Source organism: Anopheles nili, chromosome 3, assembly GCF_943737925.1.
Source record: "Anopheles nili chromosome 3, idAnoNiliSN_F5_01, whole genome shotgun sequence".
NCBI lineage: Eukaryota > Metazoa > Arthropoda > Insecta > Diptera > Culicidae > Anopheles > Anopheles nili.
This window is the reverse complement of record NC_071292.1, coordinates 54,496,165-54,517,398: the sequence shown is the minus strand read 5'-3', so window position 1 is coordinate 54,517,398 and position 21,234 is coordinate 54,496,165. Positions and strand designations below refer to the sequence as shown.

General features: G+C 50.6%; 2 protein-coding genes across 2 annotated transcripts; both read right to left on the bottom strand.

The window, feature by feature from the left end:
* Positions 1-14,117: 14,117 nt before the first annotated feature.
* On the bottom strand, positions 14,118-15,739 carry LOC128725632 (dynein regulatory complex subunit 2-like). Its single transcript, XM_053819391.1, has 5 exons — positions 15,626-15,739; positions 15,299-15,551; positions 15,132-15,229; positions 14,926-15,051; positions 14,118-14,852 (listed from the first exon to the last, which is right to left on the bottom strand). Exons 1-5 carry the CDS (start codon positions 15,737-15,739, stop codon positions 14,118-14,120), a joined length of 1,326 nt encoding a protein of 441 aa, XP_053675366.1.
* A 931-nt stretch (positions 15,740-16,670) lies between these two features.
* On the bottom strand, positions 16,671-18,456 carry LOC128725628 (sialin-like). The gene is made up of 5 exons (XM_053819388.1): positions 18,428-18,456; positions 18,174-18,348; positions 17,949-18,068; positions 17,341-17,887; positions 16,671-17,260 (listed from the first exon to the last, which is right to left on the bottom strand). Exons 1-5 carry the CDS (start codon positions 18,454-18,456, stop codon positions 16,671-16,673), a joined length of 1,461 nt encoding a protein of 486 aa, XP_053675363.1.
* Positions 18,457-21,234: the final 2,778 nt, after the last annotated feature.

Below are 21,234 nucleotides of genomic sequence, written 5' to 3'. Positions count from 1 at the left end.
TAGCAAGGTCTTTAGGCCTTCGCGATGGACGGCAGCGGTTTTTTTTTCGAGAGCAAAACAATGGTCCTCAACAACGGGCCGGTCAGGCTGCATAATTTCGCACGATCGATACCCCTTGTTGGACAACATGCACCACTCGCCACGTACGCCGGTTACGCTACTCCGATTGTGAGGGGAAACTCCGTAAAGCGTGGATTATAGGATTAAAAACTTATTTCGAAACTGTGTTATTTTTTCTCTCGGTTGGTTTTGGGAGCGGAGAGGCCCATTTGCAAGGCATTGTGCACATATTGTGAAACACGGATAACATGTGTGCGTGTGTGGGGTGAGGTTTTTTGGGAGTTAACTACAAGTCAGCTGATGCATGATCAATTGGATCAAATGGGGCTAGTTTGGAGGCTTGGTAGCCCTTGCTACTAGTTGGCCACATTTACCATTATGCAAACAACTCGTCTGGCTCAGGTTAGTGAAGGAAAATTTGACGACGAAGGCTCGGCTTCCCGAATAGACCCAAAAACCCTGCAAGATCGCGCTGAGCTCGTTGTCCACTTCCGTTCCAGTTTCGCGTGGCTTTACTGAGAAAAAGGCCACCCAGCAGCCAAAAGGGGTGTGTGTGTGCGCGCGCGCGCGAGCTCGCGATAAATCTTCCCCCTAAACAGCGGCAAACCCTCATTTGTATTTTGGGGTAGTATTTTGTGTGTCCGTCGTTCCATTTGAGCCATCGGATGCTAAGGGATGCAGCCCAGACCGTCCGGCAGCTGTGGGCTAGATTTACGATGCGCTCAGGCTTTTCTCGGGTGAGTGCTTTCACCACCCCTAAATGGGCGCGCAGGTGACTCCCGCGAGCACCGGTGGAAAAGCTCACTTTTTGGGCACGCACGCGCTTCGAGCGCACGGTCGCATCGGAACCCCTGCTAATAAGCCCCCAATAAAAGGTATCGAAATTTTCCGGTTTTATTTTATCTGCCTTCGGGCTGCTGCACGCGGGTGGAACCATCCGTTGGTCCGCCAGACCGCACTAAGTGCGTCGCGCCGGTCATTAACAAATAGAAAGTGACAACTGGAAAAAGGTCTTAAATTTATTGGCTCAGGTAATGGGGGAGAAAATTGTGTACAGGTGGAGTCAATTAATTTCATAATATTAATACGGCGAGGTGGGTGAGCTCGCTGGGCATGGGCACTTTAAACGGATCACTCGGCTTATCAGAAGAAGCGATGGGCAAATGTTGTTCAAAATCAAATGAGCTTTTAAAAGCTTTCAACTGGGATGATCGGGCTCACCGTTTGTGTGGGTTAATGCACGACACGCTCGTCGATGTGGTGCATGCATAATGTGTGGCAAACGTTCTGCATAAAGCGCACCCGAACCGGAACGTATAGAGAGCAATTTCTTCCGCATCGCAATTTCTTCCATAACAGCACGTCAACGGTTCTAGCCACAAATGCACCTCATCTCGAATGCCTTTGGGATGCATTTCCATTGCACCGTTGCAGCTAAGAGCAGCTTGCAAGTTGTGTGCGGTGGGGTTTTTTATGATTTTTCCTTACCCCTTTTCGCTTTTACGGTGCGCAAGTGCATCGGCGAGATGTCCGCTGGGAAAAAAAGGGTTGATGCATCCGATAGTGAAGGGTAGGGCGCAGTTACGTGGTACGACGAGCGATTGCGTGGTACACTCCGATAAACATACACACACGTAGAAGAATGCTTGCAAACATAACACGAATGACAGTTTCTCATGCTGCCGCGCGTTTGAGACATAAAATGCGATGTTTTTCTTGCCAATTATGTGGCGCGTCGGGCAACCGGCGAAGCTGTGTCGGTGAAGCAGCCCGGCAGCTTTGCTTAATCATCATTGGCTTTAGGAGCAAAAGCACAACGCAGCATGACGGTGCGCGAGAAAGGGAGTTTTTCCTTCCGTACGAGCAATTTTCCTTCAGCGCGACGTGTCCAAGCCGATCGCAGGCCGCTCCCTGGGTGCAATTAACCATCCGGGGGACTCTCACTATCTTTTGAAATATTGCCGCCGTGCCGTGGTTTTGATGCGTGTGTCGCAGCTGTGCGACCAGCGGAGAAGGTGGATGGGAATAAAAAAAAAAAACAAACAGGGAAAAATCGCATCCCCTTACGTGGCCGACGGGTGCCGTTTCGGAGGCTGGGATTATCGCACGGGGTGGCTTCTTCGGTCGAGCGGCAACGGAACCGGTCGAACGGTCGGTCGATAAATCTCACGCGAGCCTTTAGCGGAGTCGGTGAAGTCGGGAAGGTCAGCCCCTTAGCCCGATGAAGGGATAAGGCACGCACGGCGAGTCATGTTCGGCCGAAAGTGAGCGGTTCATAGCCCATCTCGTAAAGATGTCGGTGGCGGGAAAATTATTAGCAAGCGATATTGTGGTCAAACGGGTCGGGGATCGATCTTGAGCGTTTTGCGCAGATAGCTAATTTCGGGTAAGCGAGGTTTAAGCGAGCCTCACCGATCGGAGCCTTCATTTCCGTGCGCTACTTTCCCTGCTTTCTGTCACAATTTCCCGCCACACACGGGTGGTGATGTTGCATATGAACTTCGCTTCTTTACGCGTCTGCTGACCTTTTCTGTTTCACTTCTAGCGGACAATGGAGTAGCTAGCGGCACTTGGGAAGGAGTTTTCCGCTCTACATACGCGTCCCCGCCCGAGGTCGGTGCATCTGTGCAGAGACGAATTCGAAGGGAGATCGCCATTGTTTGTTTGCTCATCTCGCTGCTTTCCTCATTAGCATGTCTCACTCTCACTTTGGACCGGTTCCGGGGAGGGAGCCTTTATAATTTTCCTTCTTTTCAAATGTGCGGCGAATGTGAGATGGCGATGCGATGCATGAATGAGCCAACCTTTTCCTGCTCGAGGCGAAACCGAGCCATCTCATCCCTCGCTTTTGCGCTGGAACCCTCGCAGCCAAAACGCATCAATCACACATCTAAGCCGACGGGGTGATGGGAACTGGTACGGTTCCGAAAATGGAGCCCAGCATGGCGTTATCCAATGGAGTGATGCACCGTGCGCGAAAACCGCATGCATTGTAAAACATGTGACTGATGCTGCATAACGAGCGGGCGCGTGAACAGGAAGACGATAATGCAATTATGATTTCGGAGCGATGCATAACGAATCGGGGCCATCCGATCACCGCCCGGGAAGGTGTGCGAGTGTGTTTGTATTAATTTATTGTTTGCTTACGGTGAATCAGACTCCCACGGTTATCCAGTGGAATCTCTTCGAGGAGATTTCCTTACGCGTGCGGCTGCAAATTAGCATTCCAAGCTTGGGGTGTGGTGGATTTACCGATTCGTTCCTTGCCTGGAAAAGGTGCCCTCGGCGACAGAGGCGGCTGGTTTGCAATATTCGGTAGCTTGTTAATATTCTAAACCAGTGCCAAAGAGGAACGAAAGGTGGCCCGTGCACGGGGTGGCGACAGGCACGTTCATTCACAATTAGCCAGAGGCCAGAATGGAACTGTTGATTATTCGATTAACGGCCATAATCAGCAGACAAGCAAGATGGCTCGCACACGATCCGGATGTACATGGACACATTTGGATGATTAAATCGTTAAGGCGCTCATGCGGTGAATAAATTAATACACCTGAAGGCAGACGACAGCTTGGCAAAAGGCAGACGAAGGGCACAATGTCGCGAAGTTTGGCGCAAGCCTATTTAAGGTTGCCGGAAAAAGTGATAAACCGAGAATATATCGAAGTATTTTTAAAGAATTTATTTCGTTTCGAACGAACGTTTTCCCCTCTAATTCGGTTACGAAGGCACACGCTGCCCTAGATTGTTGAGCTGGTGATAATGCTAGATTTTTCTCCCCTCAAAAAATGAATTCCAAAAAAACCTCGTGAAAAAATATGAGTCATACGCCCTCCGCATATCTAATTTGGCGTGAAAAGCGTACGACAGCATACCAATATGCCCTCCAGCTTCCGTGGAAAATCATCTGGAAAGGGACGTTTTTATGTTCCCCGTTTCACCCGGCACGTCACGGCGCCCGTTTGCGTAGAACATCGCTTCGATGCCTGGGGACAAATGACTTCATGCATCAAAGTTCATCTTGAACGGGATTCGTTTCAGAAGAATGAGTGAAATGATTTTTTTATCGAAGAAAAGTACAAAATAAGTTGTATAAATCGATAGGCTGAAGACGTGATTTCCCTTTTACATGCTTTTATATAAGCGCTTTGATAACGCTGTTCTGGAAAATTTGCTTCTCGGTGCATCAAAATATCCTTCCAACTAAACCTTGTGCTCTTTAACGCCGCCATCCTGTTTGTCGGCATCATTCAACCACGTCCATTACTCAAGCGTTTGATGCCGACCGAGTTGGGGCAAGTTTGTCCGCGTCTCGGCAATTTGTGGCGCCAGGCTACGCAGGAGAAACCCACCCGGACTAGACCCGGTGTATTATTACATTATTTCCACCTCAAACGAAGCCACCGATTGATCATGTCAAGAAAGGGTGATTTGCATACAGCTCGATGGCGATGGCGAATTCCTCGCGAGTGACACGTGCAACAGTTGCGAGTCAGGCAGCTCGCCGGTCCGGAGAGTGCACCGTAGCTGCATCATTCATAAGTTATTACTCCTAATCAGGACCCGGGCGAGTAATGAGTATGCTAATAAGGTATGCAACACCGATCACCCAGCATCGATTCGATGCAAATTGATGTATGGTACGCGTGTCTAGTGGCTGTCCTTTTGACCAGTTTCGAAGCCCACCGGCACAGCCTTTCGCTCGCGGAAGTGTTTGACAAATTGTGAGCAATAAAAGTATATCTCCATCCCATCCGCTAGCTTCAGCAGAGAGGAAGTGACTTCACGTGCCGTCTAGAACAATCGGGCTGCGGGAGGAACACACATTATGCAAACGAAACGAGCCGCCATTTGCTGTCAGCTCGCCAACGATCTCTGGAGCGAAATGTCGAGCAGCGACGTGGTGCTAAGCTTTATTGGATGACGGGATAGCAGCCTCGATGTCAGGTGAGCAGCACGTATTGCCCATTAACACCTTTGTTCGGACGAGCTGGCCATAGAACGGGTACGCACACACCCGCCATTTATATGCAAATCGTCGCCACCCGACAAACGCACCCCGTGAATGTCAACGCGATCACTCGACGCGGTGTCGCTTTTCGGTGCTTTAGTTGTTTGATTAATTGTCCGCGCGGCCGAGTCGGTTTTGGATCAGGTCTAGCGAGCGCGGCTTCGGTTAATTAAAGGCGGTGCGAAATCAAAAGAGCGACCCCTTCGGCACCGCCGTCACGGATCACGGAGCCGCGGACGTCTTCAATGGGAAAATGTGTGGGGTGGGAAAAGGTTAGGCCCTTTTGTGGTGTGAACTTTTGCCCACTTGTTGGCGCACACGTGAGCCTGTTTTTTGCTTGTTCTCTCGCAACACGCTCGGTATGACATTGAAAGATAATCGATTTTATCGCAAGCAAATGGGCCGGAGACGCCCGGTGGCTCGGTGGCCCGGTGGCTCGGTGGCCCGGTGGCTCGGTGGCCCGGTGGCTCGGTGGCTGTCCTTTCCAATTTTCAGGTGGCCACTTCGTAACAGCAGGAGCCAAGGAAAATGCTTGCACTTGTTCGTGGTTTTTTTTTCACCTGTTGCTTCCATTATCAGTCGGGAGCCATCGAGTGGACGCTTCCAAGAGTCGGCTTGAAAGCTCGAGCTCGAAAGCACGCCAGAGCAAGGTTGGATGATTTATCTGCGTCGCGCACGAATACTGTCCTCACCGGCGACTGGAGTTAATTGTTCGGGCCCGGTTCGCGCACAAAGTGGTTAACCTTCCGAGCGGTTCGAACGGAAAACACCGCCCGAAGAATTCGTCACCGAGGTGAAGCTCAGCAGCAGTAGGGCCACCATTAACCCACTTTCCAGTGGCAGTTGTCGAACTTCACGGGGGCCTGGGATTTCGTGTGCTGAAAATCCCGACACTCGTCCCATGGGATCCGTCGCTTGGGAGGCGCGATAAACAATGGTGCAATAAGTTTCAGCGCAACTAAGGCTCCCCCAAATGGGACGCGCTGGGACGTGACATTTCCCGGAAAGCTGCTGCAGCCTGCCGAATGGGAAAAGCCGCGCGCGTCGCTTTCCACCACGGGGGCTCGAAGATTCGGGCAAAACCGTTTGAATGGGTTGTGCTGCCTTTCTCGTTTTCGACACCATTTAATTTAGCGCCGGCCGTGCACTCCATCTAATTGTGGCGCGCCTGATTACGATCGCGGGCGCGAAGATTTTCCCTTCGCACGCATGACAAAAAGAATCGGCGCGCCGGGGGTGGCTTTCGAAAATCGCACCACACGCCAAAAAGATAACGCGCCTCGCTGCTAGGCGGCGGACATGATCCTAATTGAATTTTCCACACTTTCACTCTGGCTCATTTGCAAGCGCTCTCGGGGGGAGGGGATACCGGCTGGGGGGGTGGGGTGTTTTTTCCGAAATTTCCGTGCGCAAACAAATGTGGGAGAGAAGCAACAACAACAACGAAAACTAAAAAAAAAACACGCACCACAAGAATCGCACCCTTTCCAAAGTAGGTGCCTTCTTCCGGGCGGCCCTTTTGCGTGTGTACGCATGGGGCATGTTTTGATTAAGTTCGTGAGTTTTCCACCACCTCCTTTTTCCCGACTCACGCCTGGTGTCACTTTGATGGGGCCCATCTTCCAGTTAACTGTGGGGAGACTTTGGAGGCTGCGTAAAATGGCAATTAAATTAGATTTTGCATTGCTTCCGTCGAACGGGGAGGGGTGGATGTGTGTGAGTGAGAAGAGCGCTTAGTGGAGGGGGTCGGGGGGAGGGGGGGGGGGGTGGTTGGGTGGTAGGGAGAGGCGCCACGAGAAGCGCGAGACAACCTTGACGAATAGGCGAAAGTGAATAAAAGAGCTGCTGCCGTGTTGAAGGTGGCAAATTTCGGTGCGAGGAAAAACGCAACCACCGAGGGAAAACTGCGGTTGTCGAGGAAAAACGGGACAAATTTCCCTTCCACCCACCCCGTGTTTGGTGGCACTCGGTGGCGATCATCCAGCGCACGGAACAGATGATATTGTTTCGTCGCGGCCGATAGTTGAGCTGATATATGTTTTAGAAAGTAGCGGCGGCCGGTGCAAACCGCGCGCTAACGGCGATTAATTCTCTGTTACGCCACCGAATCTCGCCGTGCGGAAGCGATCGATTCCGTTAATACGATAACTGCTCTATTATTTTCGTCGACGCGAGCGTCCACCGGTGAAGCGTGGCCACGTTCCCCATCGGCGTTAGGCAATCGGTGTGCTGTGCGACCAGCGCCCTTTTTATGGCCCGTGGTGGCTTCTTCCAGCGACACTTTCAGTGATCCTGAACGAGAAGGCAGATAAATCGAAACTCCGAGAAGACATCCGTAGATGCTAATTGGGAAGCTTTCGGGTAAGTTGGTCGGTGTTTTTCCAACCCCAATGGCCGGTGGCCGTGATGGAATTTTACACCAGCGGAGCGCAATTAATGCCTCCGTTCTGAGATGAGCTGATAAGTCCAGAAATAGCACCAGCAGCCTGGCCATAAAACCCCCGAGACTACTCACTGATGTTGGGTTTTTTGTTTGACGGGCATGAAAGAGAAAGAGCGAAAACGTATGGAAACCAAGGATGGCAGAAAAAAAACCCACCCTAAAGACTTGAGGAATGCAAATGAACCCGCAAACGCAACGTCCGGTCAAGCTCCCGGCAACACGGCGTGGCATTGAACTGCTTTCCAGCGACAGGTTCCAGTGATGGCGTGGCAATATAAAAAAAAAAAGATCCGCTGGCTCGCGGATAATGAGGACGTGCTGGTGACGCATCGCGAAGATGAGCACAACCGAAGAGGAGCCGTGGCCAACTGCTGCTTGTTGTACAACTGGTCATAAATGTTCCTCAAATACTGCCGAATGGCCGCTCAAATGCGAAACTCAAACCTCATTGCTCGTGCGTCAGGGGAGCTTTTCTTTTGCCCGTTTTTCTCTCGCACAAACACATTTTGATAGCATTTTTGTGGCGGGTGGGCTTAGCAGGTTTTACGGCACCCCCCTTTTGACGGGGCATAAATAACAAAAAAAAAAAGAAACACAGACAAACCAATCCAACGCGGCTCGTTAGCTGCCGAGAAGTGCCCTTTGCGTACCGACCCTAAGACGTCATCCGGGAAGAAACGGTTCGCCTTGGGGCTTTCTCTCAGACGAGTCTCCACATCGGTTCCAGATCGTCGTCGTTCATTAGCCTGCTTTTCGAACGGAAGTCACAGTCAGGCGTTGAGACGAAGCTCTTTTTTTCTTCTCACTCCACTATTTTCATCCGCGTAGACGCGTCTTTCGACTTTTTGGCTGCCGCAGCGAACCATTTCCGATCGGTCAAAAGTCTCCAGAACCGGCCGGAGTTCCTTTCAGTTCCAGGCTTCTGCCGGTTTAGCGTTTCGCATCCCGCGCGCGTGTGGAAAAGCTTCGAGCGCGATCCAGAAACTCAAGAACCGGTCCGCGATGCTGGCGTTCTTGTGCGCACGAAACACGAATGGGTTTTGTGCCGGATCAGAAAAGAATGTCCGCCACCGGTAATGGTTGGTTCTGGAGCGTTCGCAAAAGCAGCCCACTCGGAGTGGGAGTAGGAACACGAAAAATCAGAAAAGAAGCCACTCCGACAGACCAGCGGTGGTCCTTTCGGCCATCGCTAATTTTTATAGCAACGAACCCCTCCCGTAGGAGGGTAGGCAACAAGGAAAAGCATTCGCGAAGACGCAGGCGGCCCTCGATTCGATCGCAAATGAAGCCGCACGCGGGTGAATGTTATCGTGCATGCATCGCCATCATGCACCGGGAGCGCCCTTTTGCCCTGCGTCGGCGCCGGTCGAGGCGAGCTGGTAGAAGAGGTATCGAAAACTGGAAATCGAGAAAAGCTCACAGGAGCCTCGAGGCGGCGGGACTCTTGCGGAGGCTAAGGGATCCAAAGGGTGCAAAACTGGATCTCTTTTCGAAATCTTTCGGTTGTGTGAGTGTGTGGGTTTTTTTTTGCGCCCTCACGCGCGTACTTCTCTCTTATTAATGCGAGCCGAGGCTTATGCCGAGGCTTCAACAGCAAACCCGGTGGCTTCAAAGCCCTTTTGGGCTGTGCTGCCAATGTGTGTGGTGTGGACGAATTTACGCTCGCCTCGTGTGTGTATTTGTGTGTATGCTGCGTGTGCTGCTGACTCGATCGAGCGCTGGACGTTTCGGTTTTCGCCCTTTCTGTTTCGCAGCCTCTGCTTCGAGAAGTTTGCGCGCGTCTTTTGGCAGGAGTTTTCGTCCGCAAACCTGGACCCGTCCAGCGGCTGGACGGTGGAGTTTTGTCCCTTTCTGACGCGTTGCAGCATCCCTTTCGCGTTGCCCCTTTTTTTTCCAACCCCGGTATGCACGGGAACGGCTCGTTAGCTTATGTTTTTTCACCCGTTTCTCACCCGGGCATTATTTTACGCGATCTGTCTTATGAAGGCGCATTCGCGATCCGTGAACTTACCCAAATACACACACACACGTGCTTGTACGGACAATCCATTGGGGGGGGAGGGAAAAGTCGGAAAGTCGAACTCCGGTTTGGCAACTTTTTCCATATGCCCAATGCCCGTATCTTCTCCGAATGCGATCGTTGGCGGATCGAAGCCATATTTCAAACATTTATGCAGCGCTTCCTAGCCGCCGTAGGAACAGCAGCAGCAGGAGAACCAAATGCATCCCGCGGGACGTGACGAGTAGCCACCGAGTTTGAGGGGACGGGGCTCTTTTATTATGCTCGCTGGAGCTTTTCGGGTTCGTTACGGAGCGCTGCGTGGAGGCGATGTGTGAGCAAAAATTGCATCTCAAATTGATGTCGGCACGCTGGAATGTTATTTGTGGCGGGTCTACCGCTGTATGTGTGCCTTTTTATAGAAGACAAGCAAGAGCTCCGGCACCGCATTATTTCTTGTTCCGGTGGTTGGATGCATCTCGAGTTAGAGGAAAAAGTTCTGCTGATGTATTTTTAATGCGTTTCACTTTTGGCTCGCTTTTGGTTCTTGGAAATTCCATCTTCCTGTTGCCTCCCAAAAATCACCACAGAAAAACACCATTACGGCGAGCAAACGGGTTTCTGTGGCGTTTTTATTTGTCGCGAACGTTCGCGGTGCATTTATGAGAAAAGATCAAAAAAGTCAAAGAACCTCACAAGAAGCAATGGCTAAAAACGTTGAATTTCATTCGTTCACAACGGAGGAATAGAAATTCATTGCTTCTAATAGCTAGCTCCTAGCTCGTAATTAGATTGCGGATAATTAGCCCCCAAAATGGGAAAGAAACGGCTGCAATAAAATGTACCACGGCTCTATTCGATAAAATGTGCTAATTGTGGCGAGAATGGCCACCCCAATGGCTTCCCAGGCCGGAAAATGATGAATCGAAACTCGAAACGCCGCACGCCGCGACATTCGGCGTTCCCATCACCGTTAAATGTGGTGCAAACTTACGTTCTTGTGTAAGGAATTCGAGCCAGCGGCAATTTTCCTTCCCCCCGGAGGCCGAAAAAGTTCTGCCCGACGTTTCGCTGCAACAATCCGGTGTGGGCGGCGGTGGCGTTCGATCACTTGTGTCTAAAAACGCGGGACCGCTATCAGACAACACTGCGGCTTGTTTTCGGCTGGGAAGGCCACGCCGTTGCTTCAGGAGGCCAAATTTACAAACAATCCGTCATTAATGAAGTTTCCACCTGCCGCGGTATGGCGCGGTCGGTGCGATCTGTATCACTTTCGAATGGGGTGCCGGTGGGTGAGGCGGGCGGGAAAAGTACTGCAATCTAACAGTGTTGAAGGGGTTAAGGGTGGAAAATGAATGAAACAATACACATACACACACACACACACACACAAACACACGCGCGCGCACAATGGCATCGGTAACGGTAACCGGCAATCACAATCCGCTCGATTTGTAACTTCTTTAGCGGAGAAGTAAGCCGAAAGCCACAATTCCTGGCCGATGATTTGCAGTGGCGGATGCCTTTCAGTTAGGAAATTTTCCCCACCGACTGGCCATGTCTTGAGGCAGGAATCCTCGCCCCAGGGCAAATAGGAGACACTATTGCACCGAAATTCTTCAATTCCCTAACTCACGCCGGGGGTTTTCCTCACGAACCGTTTCACAACGCCGGGTGTCGGCCAACAAATCGACCAGCAAAAGGGGTTTCGAGCCACTTCACGCAGCGCCAGCGCCAAACCCACGACGAATCGAGAGACTTCAACCGTTGCCAAGGTGACGGCGACGAACGGGTTCCGGGAGATGGTCGGTTACACCGTGGCTCGCGCGAATGCTGCGCCTGGCACTTGCTCTGTGCCGTGAATTCACACACCACACAGCCACACTCACATAAGCACACACTTGTTTTTTTTTCTTGCTACTTCAACCCTTCGAGCTTGAGCACGGTGGTGGTGGTGGTCAGGAGCCCAAAAATCAAGCAAACCAAAGGGAGGGAAATAACAACAAAAAATCAAACCCACCACACCGATACGAGCCGTTTCGACCGTCAGTTGCGTTGGTCAGCAAAAAAGTGGCTCACGAGTTTGGCCCGCAACAAGCAAGGCTCCAAGTCTAAGGTGTACTTGAACCTTCGAACCGACCGGTGTGGTGTTGAATAAAATAAAAAAATACCAACACATCACTCGAAGCCATCGAAGCAACCTGGCCGGATGGAACCCGTCCTCGACCCACAGGTGGAGGTTAGCAGTTTTCGGTGGGAAAAACGTACTGTTGCTTTCGTTGCCGATTCGCTATCCGCAAGGTGGTAGAATTCTCGCGACCAGCACCTCGTGGGGATTTAGCGTGAAGTCAATTCTGGCGGTGGTCAGCACTTTCCCTACCGGTGGCTTTTTTCAGTCACACAAACACACACACACACATACATACATGCACCCTTTTCAGAAGGGTTGCTGTGATTGAAGCGTTTTCGTACCGTGCGCTTCGGTGACCTTTTTCCGGCGATCAGCCGCGAAAACAGGGCCACCCGCAATGGCAGAACGTGTTCACCGTAGTTCAATGCGCTCCGAGGCTTCACTTTCGTTCACTTGTGGGTTATCACCAGCCCGCCAGCCCACCGATTCGGCTCGCAGCCATCGCACCACGTATCGGTGTGTTAATGTTTTTCCTGCGGTTAGGCCGCGTGCGTGTGCGTGCGCCGCATATGCAAACTCAAGCGGCCAACCGGTTACCGTGGCGTGGACCTTTCCGGACTGGCCAGCTTTTTCCTCGGTTTCCCAATCACTTACCGGCGGAACACCGCGCGGGTGAACACATACACACACATACACACATGCACGTTCGGGAGAAGAACACCAGATCGGCCGCGGTGCCAAGGCGCGGACGTGTAGCGCAACGAACCGGGCGCATGGAGCGAAAGATACGAACTGGCGCGGTTGGTGTGCTTCTCGCGGGTCGCGAGCGTGGCCAGAGCACATCACCGCGAGTCATGCGAGTTATGGGCCAAAGAGGCTGCAAGAGCGGGTTTTGCTCTCAGTCGGCTTTTCTCAGGCCGCGTCGATTAGATCCGCCGCGTTGCGAACGTCTAGCATGAATATAAACATTGGCCATAGCGAGTAAGGTTGGATGGCCGATTTGGGGTGGATTTTGCATTTTTATTTTGAAAAAAAAAAACTATCCACTGACTTCTCATATCATTGTGATAATTTTAAAATGCAAATAAATACGGGTTTGTTTCAAATGGTTTGATTTTGCAAGCATGGTTCTGGTTATCCTTTTTATAATATTGGAAATCTCAACCCCAATAGACCGGAAATGGAGTAGTCCTATTAAGGTCTGGTTGCGAAAATGTCAAATATATGCGACGCAAAATTCAAATATAGATGAACGTGATCCTTAACATACTTTTTTGTATTTTTTATATTATATTTATTCGGACGGTTGGCATAAAGAAAACTTTTAAACAGATAGTATTTTTTAAGGAGAGTAGTATACCAAATGTTTGTTTGGAACTATGCTATTTTCCAGATATTGTCAACATATATTATATTTAATCAACATCAATGAAAAATGTTGCACAAGGAAAATCTCTACGGTAGCACAACTTATGTTCGGGGGTGTTTCGGATTTGAGAGCGAAAGGAAAGACCCAAAGATGCAGTGCAACAGAGAAAGGAAGCGGTTTTCTCTCACAATGTGAGAAAAACTCACCCTTATTTTAACAGAGCGGGAGAGAGCCGCATGAACTAAAGCACGGTTTCAACAAACGACACAAGCACGTTCAACTTGTTGTACCTTTTTTCCTCTGTGCGCATGGGTAGCTAAAGAAAGAAAAGAAGCGTTGGCACAGTTGCCTTTTAAAATGCCACAAAATGCGTTGCTTACCTTAATTACGCTAAATTTGGTATGATATCGTTGCCTAAAAATCAAAGGAATCAACCACCTTTTTGTTGCGTAACTCGTCACAAATAGAATTGTTTCAAAAATGTCAAAAAGACAGCCTGAAAACGATCCCATTAAGAGAAGAAAAACACCCTTCCAGCCGAAAGGGCAGTCTCTATTTGCATACAAAACGCGCGTGCCGTACGCAAAATGAAGCCACATTTGCTTCGCGGCTCGGAATCTCGCACCGCGCGAAATGCATTAAACGTGTTGAAATTTAAAATAAATAACGGCCACCTGACTGGGTCGCGCGCGTTGACACGCGTGCGCTGCTCGCGGCAGATGTTGTGCCCAGAGTGTGCCATATAGATAGCGTGATTTAACGAGCTGGATTTCTTCTTTGTTTCAAATTAATGTGACCCGCGCCCGGTTGAAAGGAAACCGCCGCTTCCCGATAAACGGGGGATAAGTGATGATTACTCGCAGAGAAGATGAGCCTTACTGCCCATTGGACAAGCCGGATGTCGTCAGTACGTTACCCAATCTAATGGCTAGTGTTGGCACAGTGAAAAGAGACACCAAACTACGAAAGTACCGAAACTTACTGTATGGAATGTCACACTAAAAGCCCGCCATCTAGCGCCCATTCATCACGCGTTGAAAGTTGAGCGAAAATGGCGATAAAGACATTAAGCTTTAAGTTAAGAGCACTATCTCTTGCTATTTACGGCTTCATGACTGCTTCTTTTCCATACAAACACAGCCCTTTGGAGTCGGAAATTTTGTGCAGACTGCAGTAGGATTTAAATTTCGTTTTAAGCTCTTCATTTTCGCGCCGCAGCATGTCTCGCTGCTCGCGCAGAATCAGATTGATCGCTTCCACGCGGTTGATTTTGTCAGTCAAAAAATCGAAGGTGTGATCGCGCCCATCCGTGTCTGTTTCGTCGGTTTGTTGGAACCACTTCGCAGCGTACTGTCGATCGTGATCGGTTTCGTACTGCGTGCAGATCAAGCCAGCTTGAGCGATGTGATCACCCCATACTAGGTGGCCCGTGAGCAGCTCTTTAAGGTGATGCGTTACCGAGCAAATCCACCTTAGCAGACGTTGATGGTTGGCGTCCTGTTTAGTTTGTTGATCCTTTAGCTTGTTCACTTCCATCACGAGAAGCTTCTGGACGGTGTGACGTGTGCGTAGCTTTCTTCTGCCACCGATCTGAGCGAGGGTGAGCGAGTGCTCGAGATGTACTTTCTTGAGCTGCAATGCTACGAGCTGACACCGGCGATGCTCGATCGCCTTTTCCTCGATATACGTGTAAGAGACGAGTCGATCGTACGATTGCTTCCGCTCTGGGTGCAGTATAGTTTGGAAGAATTCGTCGAGCGTTTCCTTGAGTCGCCGGTAGAGGGCGCTCATTTCGGCGAGCTTCTTATCGCGGCTGATTTCGCACTTTTCCACTTGCTGTGAAAGGTGGGGGAGAAATGAGGAAGTTAATTTGAAAGGAGTGCTTTCCACACTCGAGATGGCCACTCACTGTGCTTATGTTTTCGGTGTTTCGTTCGAGAAACCACTCATGATCGGTTAACTCGTCCTGCTTCATTTTGGCAAGCAATTCCGCGAGGGAACTATCAAGCATCTCCATTTGAGAGCAGCTAAAGCTCTAAAAACAATGGCACAAGAAATTCCAAGTACGGCTATTACAAAAACGTACCATTAGACAGCTCGCCACCAAATGCAAACCTCTTTGCTAAACACTTCCGCACGGAACTCTTCCATGAGATGCTTGAAATCCGCATCGTATCGCTCCAGTATCGACGAGGTCAGGAAATCTTTCAGCCCTGCAAAGGAAACGCACGTTTGAGATGTTATTTGGCGTCCATCTCATCCGTCCGTGTGGGGTGACTTACGGATGTAGTAGCTAACAATGTTCCCCAACCGTTGCAGACACTTGGTGTGCGTTTCCCCGATCCTATCCCGGACACCGATCAATCGTTCGATGCACGCATTCTTCCGATCAATAACCGTCCCGAAGCACTGCTGCTGCTGGCGCAGTTCCTCCGCCAGCTGCTCCGATCGAACCTGCTCGCAGAGGGTTTCCCAGCTGGCAAAAAAGGCCCGCTGCGTTTCGTCCGAAAAGCCACGCTCCCGTGCCAGGTGGTCCTGCCGGTGCATCGGAAGCAAAGAAAGTAACCACTGGTAAGCGATAAACCGGTCCCGGTAGAAGGGAAGCTCACTCTGTACAGCTGATTTTGTGCCTCTCGGGCGGCGGCCTTTTTCGCGAGCAATTTCTCCTGCTTTTTGCGCCTAAGCGCATCCTGTTCGGGATCAGTTTCTTCAGCGTTATCCATGGTCGCTGGGGTGGTGTAAATGGCAGCTGACAGATTTACCGGGTGACAAACGTTTGCTGCGATGTCGTTGCTAGCGAGCTTCACGCTATGCCTACTACGTTTCGTTTATTAAATCATTAACATAAAACATAAATTTCCACCACATGAAGAAGGGCCTTACCCGGACCGGTTCTACGTCGTGAAAGGAAGATACCCTATAATTAACCATGAGCATCGGGCGGTTATTAATATCGTAAAAGTGAGTGTTTTTTTTTTGCATTCACTCAACGCAAGGAAGTATCCTTTCGCGCCATCGATTAGCGTGCGATAAGCTTGCGGACGACGAAGTTAAGCTGATGATGCTTAGTTCCGATGCAATGCCACGCGTCTAATGGTGCGGCTGAGTCATCCATCAGCGCGGGTCATCGGTGCGTGATTAGCGCGGGAAATGATCCACTTTCGAAGGGCTAGACGACCGGAAAGCATAAATAATCCCGGCGAGTGAGCTTGAGGAAATGGATATCGTATGCAATTTAGCGTGCGCAGGCTCGGCCAACTATTAGGAGCAGCAATTTTCCTGTTAAATACCTTTTCATCCACCAATTATGAGCGTTTCAGCTTGCACCGTTGGGAGGTACCGGAAACGTACCCGGCTAGACAAAGATTAAGCTATTTTTCCGCTGTAGGGCATGTTGACGTATTTGAGGTATTTCGCGCCGGTATTTGGCCCTTTTTTTGCAACTCGTGATACAGACATTTGTGAGCAACCGTGAGGTGGTCGTTAACTTTGGTGGCATTAACGGAATTTATTATTCGCTAGGCCGTCTAGGCGCATTTTACATTTGGCAAGACCTGCTTGCAGATAGTGCAATCCGAAATTCATCCCAATCACTTCGTGCCCTCGAGCGAGCTAGGCAGAGCTGGAAAACGTGTCCCTCTCCAAATCCCTCCTCTAGGACTTCTCGTCCATCACCAATCCAGTGTTCGCGAGCCCATCGGCATCCTTGCGGGATGCTTGTTCTTTCTCCTGCGCTTCGATTGACCATGGTTGCAGCTCACCGGATACCCCGAACCAGTAGATGACGCAACCGACCAGATAGATCCCGGCCGCGATATAGAACACCGTTCGCCACTCGTTCTCGCTCCCGCTGGCCGTGATCTGACCGGAGACGATGGGCGTGAGAATGCCGGCGATCGTGGTGAAGGTGTTCGAGATGCCCATCAGCACGCCGGCACTTTTAGGCGAGAGGTCGAGATGGTTGACGGCAAACCCGCACCAGGCGAAAGCGCCGCACCCGACCGCGATCGTGATGCAGGTGATCGTTGGTCCCGGCCGCAGGATGAGAGCACCCACGATGATGAACACGGTCTGCACCAGGAAGGCGCCACAGTTGAAGTAACGCCGCACCTGGGTCGTCGTGAGCCAGCGCCGGATCTGGCAGAGATCAGCAAGGTACCCGGCGAAGCTGAGCAGCAGTCCCATCACGAGGTATGGCAGAGCGGACAGGAAGCCGGCCGCCTGCAACTCAAAATGCATCGTGTCTGTGGGCGAAAGGGCAGCGAATGGGCGCTCACAGTGGGGGTGTTTTTGGAGGGTGGTTTTAGCTCGGTATGAAATTCACCTTTTAGGAATGTTGGCAACTGAGTAAGTAGCGTGTAGAAGCCCCAGTTCTCTGAGAAGCTCGACACGATCAGTGCCCACACGGCTCGGGACGTCAGGATACCGCGCCAGGGGTGGCGAATTTTCTCGGTCACGGTGGACGATCGTTGCAGTGTGGCGAGAATGAACTCCTTCTCTTTGAGCGTGATGTAGGGATCTGCCTCGGGAGACTTCTTCACGATCAACATCCAAGCTACGAACCAGACGCACCCAAAGGCACCAAGGATGTAAAACACCCACTCCCAACCGAGTGTGTCAGCAAGGACACCACTTAGCAACATCGAGGCTACGGTACCGGTGAACACGCCGGAAAACGCGATCGTAGCCATGCGTGATCGTTCGCTTGGTGGCGCCCATTTTGACCAGATCACGTGCATGCATGGGAAGGTGACACCTTCGAAGAATCCCTCAGCTGCACGTACTGTGATGAGCCATCCGAAACCACCACGTGCGGCAAGTGGAGTGAAGAGTGTCAGTATAGCCGTAGTACCGACACCAACACCAAACACCTGCAAACAGAACGATTCTCTTAATAAATTGATTTTGCATCATGTTGCGGATGATCGTCACATAGTTTCCTCCCAAGGAGTTGGAGATGTAACCACCAACGAGCTGCGTGAAGAGGTACCCGTAAAAGAACGAACTCAGAATGTATCCTTTCGTGCTTGAGTCCCAGTCAAACTCTTGCTCCTATCGGGGATCGAACAGTAAGAGAGCAATGATTAGCAGCTTGCCTCTCGAGATACGGCAATGTAATGAAATCAGGGAAAACCCGTGATCCCGTTGATAGCTCACATAGCTCGTCGTGCCATTCGGGTGCTCGATGGTGCGGTTCTCCGTCATCGCCACAATTGCCACGCTCAGGTTCACCCTCAGCGAGTACACGTTAAAGAAGCCAAAGAACGCCAAAAACACCAGCACGTACCGACGCCGCTTCCAGAACATCCACATAGGCGCCTCGATGCCATCGCTGGAGACATTACCCCGGGTGGAAGAGATTAGATGGATATTTTTAGCTTCCGCTATTTTTAGCAACCACTCTAACCCACCTCAGCTTGCTACTCGCCGTGGCATCCATTTGTTACGGTAGCTGAAATCGATCCTCGACACTTTGCGAACCATTCGCCGGGATCGCATGGAGTCAACTGGAGTGCGTGGGCCGTCGTTCGAATGGAGCAGCCTCAACCAGATGGATGGATGCAATCGTTTGTGAACAGATATTACCGTGCACATTCGGCCAGTTAACCTGTACGATGACATTGCGATGACGGTTGGTCCGCTCTCTAGGTCATTACGCGGACAGTTATCACTGACGTGCGGTCGATGGAAACGTTCGTGCGAGTAATAGGCAGTCTGAGTGGATGCGATCGTGCGATATTCCATCGTTAAGTAGCAGCTTTAATAGCCCTCAAATTCTACTCAGAAGATGCCATCGGCGGTTGATTTATGAAGGGTTACCGTCCATCGCACTAATCAAGATCCGATAAGCGGTCGGTTTGCATTTATCTCATCTTATCACTGGCTGTCAATGCTTTCGTGTGGAACGCTCCTCCTGCTAGCTGATAACGAGCGCGTGTGGCTGTAGGCTTTGTCAATCAAATGCCTCCCAGACGCTGCGATTTTCTGCCCTCGAAGGGAGGCGTGGCTGTGGGCGAATGATTACGCAAATAACGAAAACGTCCGGAACCGGATCGAACCAGCGGGGTGGTGAGTTGCGCCCATTACCATCTCTCGGCAGGTCGACCGGAAAGCGTCACTTCAGCGCTACCGCTTCATTACCGGGTGTCGTCGATTCCGGTAACATTGAAATTGCCGCACAGTTTGCTCATTACCGAAAGATCCATTTATGGGCATGATTAGTTAATCCCAATCGCGTACCAAATCCGAGGCGCACTTGCAACCCCGGCGGGTGCGGGCGGTTGATTGAATAAACGGTTTCCCCTTTTTCCAGGGCTGCCCGGGGTCTTGTCAAGTGAAAAACAAACACCAGTGTCGTTAATGGTGCACCTAAGTGAAGTTCCCGCCAGGTTTCCCGCTAATGGAAGTGGCCGACGGAGTGCGTAACGTGCGGGTTGGACCAAAAGCGGGCTAAAACGGTTCCCAGTTCTGGCCTGCAGGTGATGAATCTGTCATCTCGTTTGGCTTCAACTCGATGTTGGGCGATGTGACGTGAACGCGATGTTGCGCGAAAGCGAATGGAATACACAGCAACAAAAAAACAACTCCAACGACAACTACGACACGAGCAAACACACGTGGTCTTTAGCGAATTAAACTGGTCCGTCCGGTTGTTGGTCCCGCGGGGATGTGGGCATGGTTGTTGTTTTCTTTTTTTTTGTGCTTCTCTCTTCAATGGTTAATTTAATTTCACCCTCTTGGGCTGACGTAGTGCGCCCGCGGAAAGTAAAAGTGTCGTCTGATGGCGGATAAATGGGCTGGCGTAATGGGTGATGATAAGGTAGTGGAAAGCTGAACTTGAAGTGAAGTGGCTCGGGTTGTCAGGTACTCGGGAAAACGCGATTGATAACGATCGGATCAGTGCTCTGACACGGTATGGCTACTTCATTGAGGCGAGGCTGTAATCGTTTAAGTAAACCCCACAAGCAGCATTAATATTTATATCGCTCCAAACGTTCCCAAAGCGCATTTTTGTTAGCTCTACATGCGTATTTGTGTTTGCGTTTTTAGACATGAGTATTTATGTTGGCACTCTAGTGTACAAGTGATCGCTTAATCAAAAACAACAAACGTTTCTGAAGCAGATTGTGATCGTGCTTGATCATTGACCGATATCAGTTAGTAGAGGTTTCCCTTCATTATGTCTAGTCTGGCATGTACGAAGCTCATCAAGCCGGTGTACACTCCCCCAGAAGCACGATAAGCATGGCTATCATGGAGTTTCCCACCGACAGCACCATTTTGCAGAGCATTCTTAGCTTTATCAACGTGAAAACAAAACACAAACAAACACGCGGTTGTCAATTCGCAACCGGCGGATGATGGGCCATAACAATGGGATTGTAAAGATAAATGACCGCAGGAGATGGCCCGAATGTGCGCCGTACGGTTGCAAAGGTGGGCAGTTTACGGCTGTATGACGTTTTAAATAGGTACGTGATATAAACTGATGCCTGTAAATGGTTGCGCGCGCATGTAAACAATGGGATGATACGCGAATGTCATTCTTCAATGCCAACCGCGTAATCACGTGTAGAGGTCAGCTCGGGGAGGTCCGAAAATATATGCCGAATGCTACTCCGCCTGCTTGCATCTAGCACCGATCTTCGACGGTTGTATATGTGATCGAAGAACGGACACATTCGGTCGCAGCTAATCGACGCAATCGGTGCGTGGGACGCCACTTCTGTCAATGAAGTCAAACGTGATAACGCCGTTATCACCTGTAACGATCGGAGATGATTTCCTGCTGCCATCAGCGCCGGCCGGTTGCTGTTCACCTTCACCTTCGGAATAAATTGGATAATAATGAAGCCAATTGCGGTGCGGATGCGGAAAGAGCCAGAGAGGCCACTAGGGGAGAGAAATCTGAGCGGAATGCGAGATACGGACTGCTATTTTCGGTGTAGGTTGAGGAGCAAAAATAAAATAGACAAGGGATTTCAGAAGAAAGGCTCCTTTAAGCCGTCTTATGAACCTCTTCAGAACATTCGACGATGATAACAAGCTCTTGCCGTGTCTGGCCGATCGCTCTGTTGCTAATAGTTTCAAAATATTCCCACCAGCGTGAGGTATCAATTATGAAACACGCTTCTTCAGCGATGATCCGGACCTATCGATGCCACCCAAACAATAACGGGCGTTATTGAATCTCGCGACACAACGCTCATGCGTGTGA

Bases quoted from the DNA above. Each gene is read 5' to 3' on its own strand.
- LOC128725632 (XM_053819391.1), bottom strand. From the start codon at position 15,739: ATGGATAACGCTGAAGAAACTGATCCCGAACAGGATGCGCTTAGGCGC. The intron at 15,230-15,298 runs GTAAGTCACCCC...TTTCCTTTGCAG, and splicing joins CATTGTTAGCTACTACATCC to GGCTGAAAGATTTCCTGACC. The intron at 15,052-15,131 runs GTTTGCATTTGG...CATTGTTTTTAG, and splicing joins CGGAAGTGTTTAGCAAAGAG to AGCTTTAGCTGCTCTCAAAT.
- LOC128725628 (XM_053819388.1), bottom strand. From the start codon at position 18,456: ATGGATGCCACGGCGAGTAGCAAGCTGAG. The intron at 18,349-18,427 runs GTGGGTTAGAGT...TAATGTCTCCAG, and splicing joins ACGGCGAGTAGCAAGCTGAG to CGATGGCATCGAGGCGCCTA. The intron at 17,888-17,948 runs GTGACGATCATC...TTCTGTTTGCAG, and splicing joins ACTCCTTGGGAGGAAACTAT to GTGTTTGGTGTTGGTGTCGG.